General features: G+C 41.2%; 1 protein-coding gene across 1 annotated transcript in view; it reads left to right on the forward strand.

The window, feature by feature from the left end:
• The window catches only part of SP1 (Sp1 transcription factor), a 31,787-nt gene extending 25,547 nt beyond the window's left edge, over nucleotides 1-6,240 (forward strand). The window contains exons 5-6 of the mRNA XM_049782975.1: nucleotides 3,591-3,790; nucleotides 4,182-6,240. Coding sequence (XP_049638932.1) covers nucleotides 3,591-3,790; nucleotides 4,182-4,495 — 514 coding nt within the window. The 3' untranslated portion in view covers nucleotides 4,496-6,240. The remainder of the gene's footprint in view (nucleotides 1-3,590; nucleotides 3,791-4,181) is intronic.
• Nucleotides 6,241-10,361: the final 4,121 nt, after the last annotated feature.

Here is a 10,361-nt window from a genome sequence, read left to right on the forward strand (position 1 = left end):
ATTTTTTGTTTTTGGGCCACACAGCAGTGCTCAGGTCTTATTCAGGCTCTGTGCTCAAGGGTCACTCCTGGCATTGTTACGGTGACCATATGAGGTGCAGGGCATGAACTGGATTGCATGTAAGGCAAGTGACTTAACTTCTATAATACCGCTCCAGTTAGCATTGTACTTTCTATATAGTTCTTTTCCAAGTGTTTCAGTGGAGATAATAACCTCTTGTTAGGTTCATACCGTGTTCATAGTAATTCTCATGGATAATGAATGTATTGAGATGTAAAATTCGTGAAAAATACAAGATGATATCTCACAGACTGCAGAAATCATGCTATTAGAGTGATTATCAGAGTCAGAGTGATAGAATTATGGGTAGGTGGGGCCTGAGAGATAGCATGGAGGTAGGGCGTTTTGCCTTGAATACAGTAGGACAGTGGTTTAAATTCTGGCATCCCATATGGCCCCCCAAGCCTGCCAGGAGCAATTTCTTTTTTTTCTTCTTCTTTTTTTTTTTTTCAGGAGCAATTTCTGAGCATAGAGCCAGGAGTAATCCCTGAGCATTGCTGGGTGTGACCCAAAAAACAAAAACAAAAAAAAAAACAAACAAAAAAATTATGGGTAGATGATATCTTTGCATGCAGCTGACCCAGGTTTAATTTCCAACACCCCACATGTCCTCCAAGCCCATCAGGAGTGATCATTGATCATAGAGCCAGGAATAAGCTCTAAGCATTGCCAAGTATGACCATGCCCCTACCAAAAATACCCCACAAAGGGTTATCATCTTTTCAAATATCCAACATGAAAAAATTTTCAGTAACAGGAAGTAGGAAAAAAGCAACCTTTATAAAGGAAGCCTTTCGTTTTAATTTTAGGTATTAAGATCCAGAATCATTTGCATGTTTCAAAAAGAAAAAGATCTAGAACCAGAAATTTAGCTTAAAAGGCTGGAGTACAAGCCTGGCATGATATATAAGCCCCATTTCTTTTTTTGTTTGCTTGTTTTTGGGTTACATTCAGCAGCATTCAGGGGTTACTCCTGGCTCTGCACTCAGAAATCGTTCCTGGACTGGAGCAATAGCATAGCAGTAGGGCATTTGCAGCTGACCCAGGACGGATCTGGGTTTGATCCCCGGCATCCGATATAGTTCCCTAAGCCAGGACCAATTTCTGAGTGCATAGCCAGGAGTAAACCCTGAACATCATCCAGGTGAACAAACTGAAAAAAAAAAAATCACTTCTGGCAGGCACAGGGGACTATATGGGATGCCGGGATTCGAACTACCTTCTATCCTGGATCAGCTGTGTGCAAGGCAAACACCCTTGTTGTATCTATGTTATATCTCCAGCCCTGAGGCCCCAGTTTCTATTCCTGTTACTGCATGGTCCCCAACTTTGGGAAGCTGCTGGGTAGTACCCCAAACCCCTCCTCAAAATAAAAAATTATGGGGGCTGGAGAGATAGCATGGAGATAAGGCGTTTGCCTTTCATGCAGAAGGTCATTGGTTCGAATCCCAACATCCCATATGGTCCCCCGAGCCTGCTGGGGGCGATTTCTGAGCGTGGAGCCAGGAGTGACCCCTGAGCACTGCCGGGTGTGACCAAAAAACAAACAAACAAACAAAAAATTATGGTCCTGTATCATTAGTGCAGTGACTTTGCAAGCATATATGGTTATGAATTAATCTGCAATCCCTAGAACAACAAGCTATTTCCTACCATACTATAGATGTGTGTAAGTACTGCAAAAAGGAGTGCTATCATTGGAATTACAGCAATTACAAAGAACTATGAGGGGAACAGAGCAATAATACAACAGGTAGGGTGCTTGTCTTGCAGAGCCATGAGTTGATCCTGAGTACCTCTAAGTGTGGCTCAAAAAGAAAAAAAATTGGGGCCGGGCGGTGGCGCTAAAGGTAAGGTGCCTGCCTTGCCTGTGCTAGCCTTGGACGGACCGAGGTTCGATCCCCCGGTGTCCCATATGGTCCCCCAAGCCAGGAGCAACTTCTGAGCACATAGTCAGGAGTAACCCCTGAGCGTCACCGGGTGTGGCCCAAAAACCAAAAAAAAAAAAAAAAGAAAAAAAATCTATGAGCCAGAAAGTGCAGCCTTTGGTAAGCATGTGTATTGGCACTGCAGTATCCTCACCATTCAAACCCTTCTCCCAGTGAGCAGTACAACCATATCTTGTGTACTTCAACTGGGAGTGCTAGCCCTAGGATCAAAGAGATACCACAAAAAGCTGAACTTATGTTTTGCATGCGGGAGGTCAAGGTTTGGGTACTATATAGTCCCTAAGTATTATTGGAATGACCCCTTTTCCAAGCACAAAGCTGGAATAACCTCTGAGCACCACTAACAAAGGTCCCAAAATCAATCTGTGAGACTACAAAACAATAAAAATTAAAGTGAGGGGAGGGTCTGGAGAGATAGCATGGAGGTAAGGCGTTTCCTTGCGTGCAGATTGGTGTTTCAAATCCCGGCATTCCATGTGGTCCCCTGAGCCTGCCAGGAACAATTTCTGAGACTGGAGCCAGGTGTGACCCCTGAGTACTGCCAGGTGTGACCCAAAACCCAAAAAATAAATAAATAGAGGGGAAAGTCCTGGGATGTGACTCAAATGATAGAGCACTGTGTATTCAGGTAGGTGTTAGGTACACTCTTCAATCTGCAGCACCACATTGTCCCCAAGCACAGTCAGGAATCCCTTACCCCTTTGTTTGTTTCTGGGTGACACTTTACTGTGCCCAGAACTAAACCCTGGCTCTATGGTCGGGGATCACTCCTGGCAGGCTTGGGGAAATTTACAGGTTTTTGCAACCAAATCCAGGGCAGCCATGTGTAGGGAAAGTGCCTTATCTGCTGTACTGTCTTTCCATGCCTCATCCCCCCATTAAAAACTAAAATTTTTTTTTTTTTTTTTTTTTTTTTTTTTGTGGTTTTTGGGTCACACCCGGCAGTGCTCAGGGGTTATTCCTGGCTCCAGGCTCAGAAATTGCTCCTGGCAGGCACGGGAGGACCATATATGGGACGCCGGGATTCGAACCGATGACCTCCTGCATGAGAGGCAAACGCCTTACCTCCATGCTATCTCTCCGGCCCCAAAAAACTAAAATTTGAATGGGTCAGATAACTGTTGACATTTGATCTTTAATATATGTCTTTAGAATTAATGATGAGGGCCTGGAGAGATAGCACAGCAGCGTTTGCCTTGCAAGCAGCCAATCCAGGACCAAAGGTGGTTGGTTCGAATCCCGGTGTCCCATATGGTCCTCGGTGCCTGCCAGGAGCTATTTCTGAGCAGACAGCCAGGAGTAACCCCTGAGCACCACCGGGTGTGACCCAAAAACTAAAAAAAAATAAAAGAATTAATGATGAGTTGGCCGGCGAGGTGGCGCTAGAGGTAAGGTGTCTGCCTTGCAAGCGCTAGCCAAGGAAGGACCAAGGTTTGATTCCTTGGCGTCCCTTATGGCCCCGGGGCAATTTCTGAGCGCTTAGCCAGGAGTAACCCCTGAGCATCTAATGGGTGTGGCCCAAAGAAAAAAAAAGAAAAGAAAAGAATTAATGATGAGTTGCTGCCATCTTTTCATTTTCAGGGGTTCTGGGGATCCTGGTAAAAAGAAACAGCACATTTGCCACATGCAGGGATGTGGCAAAGTATATGGCAAGACCTCACACCTACGGGCACATTTGCGTTGGCACACAGGCGAGAGGCCATTCATGTGTACCTGGTCATACTGTGGGAAACGCTTCACACGTTCGGATGAGCTACAGAGGCACAAACGTACTCACACAGGTGAGCAAAAACCTGTATATAAAAAGGAATAGTAATAATTAGTAATAACAATGTCAAAACAAAATAGAGTGTATTAAAATGAAAGTATTTCTGAGCAGCAGCTTACATTTGAAATTTTATGTATGGATCATAAAATGGACTGGAGTTACTGGAAAACTAAGAGGGAAAAGAGCTTTATATGTATGAGACCCTGTGTGCAGATCCAACTCTGCCCCAAACCTGCCAAAAAGATGAGAAAAAAGGTAGATTTTTGAGTGGGATTTTGAAAGGTTTGACCCCATTCTAACAGATTTTTGTTCTTATCACTTAAAACTGGCCAAATAGTTTGAAAATGTTGCATTAGACAAGATTACCCTACTTTCTGAAATAACGTTTCTCATTCTTTACTTAGGTGAGAAGAAATTTGCCTGCCCTGAATGTCCCAAGCGTTTCATGAGGAGTGACCACCTGTCGAAGCATATCAAGACCCACCAGAATAAGAAGGGAGGCCCTGGTGTAGCTCTGAGTGTGGGCACTTTGCCCCTGGACAGTGGGGCAGGTTCAGAAGGCAGCGCCTCTGCCACTCCTTCTGCCCTTATTACCACCAATATGGTAGCCATGGAGGCCATCTGTCCAGAGGGTATTGCCCGTCTCGCCAACAGTGGCATCAACGTCATGCAGGTTGCGGATCTGCAGTCAATTAATATCAGTGGCAATGGCTTCTGAGATCAGTCTCCCAGGGCCAGAGACACATGGGCCATACCCATCAACCCTGGGATGCAAAGTAGCATGGGTCCAAGAGACATGTGGGAAAGAGCCATGAGGCATTAAAATGCATGGTGGTGGGAAGAATGGGGAATGGATACAAAAGAAGATATGGGGTCCTGGCACCCACCTATCATCAGTACCTCCTTGAAGTGAGAAATATTAGTCAAAATTCGTTGGTGCCACCCTTTGAGCATTTGTTTGACCCCAAATAGTTTCTTCTTACCCCAGCATCCCCTTCCTGCATTTGTCTTCTCAGCTTCCCCATCATGGACCCTCCCTTCCTAAAGCCATCATGCCTTGATAAATATATATGATCATTGAAATACTTTTTAACAAGAAACAGATTCTATATTATATATATATATACAAATATATATATAAAAGATATATAGAGATGCATTTGCAGGGGTTGGCTGGGAGGAGAAAAGAGACCATTCTGTGACCAAAATACCTTGGTCATTATTTTATATTGCCTTATTTCTCTTATGGCTGAGCCTTGTGACACATCAGGCTTTTCTGTAGATGTTATCTTGGCTTCCCACCAGATTAAGCATTCATATTGCTCTGCTTTTAGTTTATATATACATACATAATGTTTTTCCTTTCTTAATTTGTCTTTTTATTTGGGATCAGCTTCTTGCACTCCTTTCCTGACTCAACCTATTCTGTCTCCCCCCACCTCTCACCTGATCACTTCATGTTTTGTTTTTGGTAGTGATCCTGGATGAGGGATTTATGTCAGTCCTAAAATTCATAGTCTTAGTAGCAGAATGGAGAATCTTTGAAACCCAGGGTGATGCTTGAGGTAGCTACAAATAGATAATCTTCAAAATACTACTGACGCAGGCACCCTTCTGGTGCTGGAGAATCAAAGGCACCACTCTTCATTAACTGCTCTAAGCATTTAAGAATCTTAGTCTTTGTATGAAATTATATGAGACACTTTGAAGTTATAATCTGGGGTCAGTTTGTACAAACCGTTGTAAGGTGGTCAGATCATAGGTAGGGGATTTCAGTAAGAAAAAGATGTGCTCAGAAGGGGAAGTGACTCATAGTTGTCTGGAGTTTGTGAAATTTTGGCCTTGTACAGCTGTCTTCCAAGAGTAGCTCTAAGCTTTGATATTTCGGCTTTTGAGTTCACGTTCTGAAAGGAAATAGATACCCTCTCTTGAACATCACTAATAGTTTCTTTTCCACTTTGTTATTAAGGAGGATCAGCCAGTTTTCATTCTTCAGAACTCCAGAGCATATACCAGTGGCAAGGCATGATTCTTTGAACTTTCCCTTAACCTTATTTAGATAGTTCAGAAGGGAAAAGGAAGCACATGATCGTGGGAATTAGATAGCCCAGAACAAAAAGGAGTCTTGTCTTAACCACTGTGGTTTAGAGGAGAGATCAGTAGAAACTATACTTTCTCCATGGCCCGAGTTCTAATGAGACTGATCCAAAAATTACAGCGGCAGGGAATTCTTAGTGCACTTGGCACTAAGATTTAAATGTAACCAGAGTTGTCCTCAAGACCCAGCCATTAAAAACATTGTCTCTCTCTTAACCTTCTGGTATCTTGTAAGAGAGATTTTCACTGTGAGAAAGTGTGGAAATGACTGTGTGAATGTGTGTAATCTGTTAGGTTGGGGATAGGTTTTCTGTTAGCCAATACTAAAAGAGACCTGCAATAATAAAAATAAAAAATTAACCCTAATCTGATAGAAAGTGAAGTGTTTGTGTATGACTGTATCTGACTGTGTGTTTGTGCCTGTAAATATCTACACACAGTTGAGAAAAGTATATTTGAAATTGTTATAAAATAAATTCAGATCAAAATGCCTTTTAGGCCATAACCTAGAAATCTACCTTAAAAACTTGGGTATGTTCCTGAGGTCATTTCTTTACTGAATTCTAAATTTGTTACAATTATGAATGGGGGATATATTCTACTGCACTTTTAAAAGAAGAAACTATTTTTGTTTGAAAGTGAAACCAACACCCAGATCTATAGCCATTCTAGTACTTTTCATAAGGCTTTTTAACTGAAAATGGATAATGCTATGATTCTGCATATTTTATATAAAATCTGTCCAAATTAGGGGTTAGATAAGTTTGATGTTTAACCTGAGATACAATAATTGCTTATATTCTCAATATGTTCACTCAGTCCTTTCTATGCAGACTTAATATGTTTTTAATACTCAGGAACTACAAGGAACTTTTCCCAAATCAAATTTATTATTGCTGAAGTAAAATTTGTCCATGCACAGCCACATAACACACTCTAGACCTATCGAAAGGCAGGGACTCATTATCTGTTAGAAATCTATAATCATGTACATAGGCATCTTTTGGAGGAAATTGTAGAATAACTCAAAAGTGTGCAGTATTTTGCTAGAACGTTTCAGGTAAAGGAATCTTCTTCAGTATGAACTAATTAGATGTAAAATAGCTTAATGATGCTGATGACTACAAATGTTTAGAAGGTTATTTGATGTTTTTCTCTGGGATGGAGTGCTGGTTTATCTTGAACTCATTAATAATTGCTACAAGTAAATTTATATCCAGTTCTTTTCAATTCCCTAATTTCCTTTTCACCAAAGAAGTTCCAGATAAAGTATCTTATTTGACCCTAAACTGAAGCAGCTTCTGCTTTGTTCCCTAACAACAGTTAGTCACTTAGTTTTTCTCACAGGAAGATAGGAGCCTCACATTCCTTGAGTCAGGAGCTTATTGCTGAAAATCCCTCTCCCTGAACTTTGGCCAGCAGAAATTAATGCAACTGACAGGAGTCTTGATTTCCACCTTTTTTTTTTTTTTATGAGTTGCTTTTTAACATAATTTGTAGTGACCAAACCTTGTAAGAGGCAGGGGATGCCCAGAAGAGTGATAATAGTAAAACACTCATTTCCCTTGTCCTTTCAGGTTGCCTATTCATGTTCATCTGCTTATCATTTAACTGTCTCACTTTTTACCCAGAGCAGTAACAAACTCACACCATCTTCCTTCAGGGACCTTCCAGTTGGCACCACATTTGTGGGTGGGTGCCATGCAGAATTCAATTTAGTAGCTATTTCTCATCCTTGTTCCAAATAAATAGAACCATTGATCCCAGAAAGTATAGACAAGTGTGGGGTAAAGATTATGGTTGAGGGAGGGTTAGAGACAAAAGCTGTAAATTACTATGGCTGATTGATTTATTTCTACTATATACATATATATATTTTTTGCTTTTATATATCCTATATAGGAAACTAAGCATTGTATTTTTTTAACAAATTTGAGAAAGCACTATGAACTGCAGATGTTTGACTTTCAGAATATATTTTGTATTGTTAATATCTTCACATTGTGTGAATACTGGAAGCTGCAGATCTTTACTAGGACGCAATAAATTTATAGACTTTGAGGGGTTCTTCTGGGGGTATGAATCAGGCCCCTTTATGCTTTGGGGGAGCCCTGGTGCTACTTGCCTAAAGGTTTGTATTCCATTCTAAGTACCCTGATGCCTTTTAGATCTTGTTATCAGATTTGATGGGTTTTGGAGAGCTAACTATCAAGGAAATGAGGATAGGCTTGCTGCCTCTTGTAAAGCCCTTTGCATAAGTCTCCCCCCTGTTCAAAGTTGGGTAGCCTCTTGGGTTGGGAGGAGAGATGTGATATCTCAGTCTCATCTCACTGAGAAGAGAGTCAGAACTAATATGCAATGATAAAAGGTGGCAGCAGTAGCCTTGGGGAAAGGGAGGAGGATATGGCATTTCTCCAACCCCGGAAAACATTGCTTTTGAAAACTGCTGATAAAATATGGGCAGGTTATTACTTTTTGTTTGGGAGCCTGTTCTTTCTCTGGTGCCTCTCTTGGCTCTACTCCTGGGGTACAGACCTCTTATAGGAGGATGAGCAGACCAGCTTTGAGGTTGACCTGTTTTCTTTTGCCTTTCCTTAAACACCACCCCAGGAGGACATTAAGCAGCCTTAAGCTTAAATTTCTATTCTCTTCCAGATTTGAATCACTTGCCTTTAGATTGAAGAAAGGGGAGTATCTATCTTCATCATTCCTCTGGTTATACTCTGATCTGACTTCCCTAAACCAAAAAAATATTTCCTCTCATGTTCATATGAAAAAAATTAGTATTTTGTCCTCTTTTCTCGTTTCTTACCAGACAACATCAGCTTGCCTTGCCTCTGCTAAGCCAGAACAGATAAAAAAAAAAAAAAGCTTACTAAATGGGTATTATTAGCTGAGGCTGCAGGTGAGGTGTTAATGATATCAGGCAGGGAGATTGGGGTGGGGGTTTATCTTTCACTTTCAGGAATTACACTGTGCCTTCACATGGAATGGACTTTATTGACCCAGCTCTACTTTCCCAGTCACTGCTCTTGAACACAGTGGACAGGGAAGATCTTCATATTTCTGAACACCCCTTTTCTCTCAATGGCTCCCCATGGCCTGCACCTGAGACTAGGGTAGAAGACTTTGGAGAAAGATGGGAAAAATATGCCAAGACTGATCAGAGGAGACCCGACCCCTTTTATGCACACCCATGGCAGCTTTCCCAGGACTTATCAAGCTGTCATCTTTTGGGGGGCTGGGATTGGGGGGGGGTTCCAGTCTGTTGCCTAAAGCAAGTTGATTTCTCCTAACACTGGTGACAACCAGTCTCCTTAACCACTGTTGCCTTTTAAAATCTCAAGTCTCATACTGTGTTGTTGATTCCGGTCCAATTATCACCAGGGCTATTTGGGGAAATGCTTTTAAATGCACTCATCTTACTTTTTTTTCCTCCTTGATCTTGTGTATGTTATGGCGCTAATCTCTTGTCCTTTGATTTCCTCCTGATCTTTTGTATCTTCCTTTCTTGTCACTGTGGCTACCTTTTGTCTCTGGTGTTTTGGGTTGTGTTTCTTTTTTTTTTCTTTTCCTTTTTTTTCCTTTTTTGCTTTTTTGTACAAAGATTAGTTTCAATAGCTTGTAGCTCCTTTGTAAACCAATTAAAAAGTTTTTTTTTTTAAATAAAAATCCATGTCTGGTTTGTTGAGAGGGTTGGGAATGGGAGGTTATGGTTACAACTTCATCTGAACACAGCAGTGATTTTCTTGCTCACTATGTAGGACTCCCATGTTAAACTGTTCAATTGCCTTATACTTCACTCACAGATACATAGTTTTTTTGTTGTTGTTGTTTTGTTTTGTTTTGTTTTTTTGGTTTTTGGGCCACACCCGGTAACGCTCAGGGGTTACTCCTGGCTATGTGCTCAGAAGTTGCTCCTGGCTTGGGGGACCATATGGGACACGGGGGATCGAACCGCTGTCTGTCCAAGGCTAGCGCAGGCAAGGCAGGCACCTTACCTTTAGCGCCACTGCCCGGCCCCACAGATACATAGTTTTATGTCTCAGTGTGCCACAACTACATAGAATTTTTTTAAAAAAACAGGTCTTTTTATTTAGGAGTATTTTCAAATTTTAAATTGTGAAGGCACCCATATTCTCCTAGCCTAATTTTCTCCATTGTTAACATGATTTATTGTCAAAACTCAGAAACTATCAGTGTTAGGTTACATTAGCTAAGCCCTACACTTATGAATCTAATGAGTCTTCCCATTGATGTGTTATTTCTCTTTTAGGATCCGTTTTAAAATACATTAATTTTAGTTGATATATCATCATTCTTTCATCTGAAAGTTTATTAGTCTTTCCTTATTTTTCATGATCTTAATGGTATTAGCTAGGTGTTCTAAAGTAGAACACTGGTTTTCTTTTTGTATATGTAGGGGTTTGAGGGCCCACACCTGGAGATGCTCAGAGATCTACTTTTAGCTATGTGCTTAAAAGTGA

Source organism: Suncus etruscus, chromosome 11 (assembly GCF_024139225.1).
Source record: "Suncus etruscus isolate mSunEtr1 chromosome 11, mSunEtr1.pri.cur, whole genome shotgun sequence".
NCBI classification, from domain to species: domain Eukaryota; kingdom Metazoa; phylum Chordata; class Mammalia; order Eulipotyphla; family Soricidae; genus Suncus; species Suncus etruscus.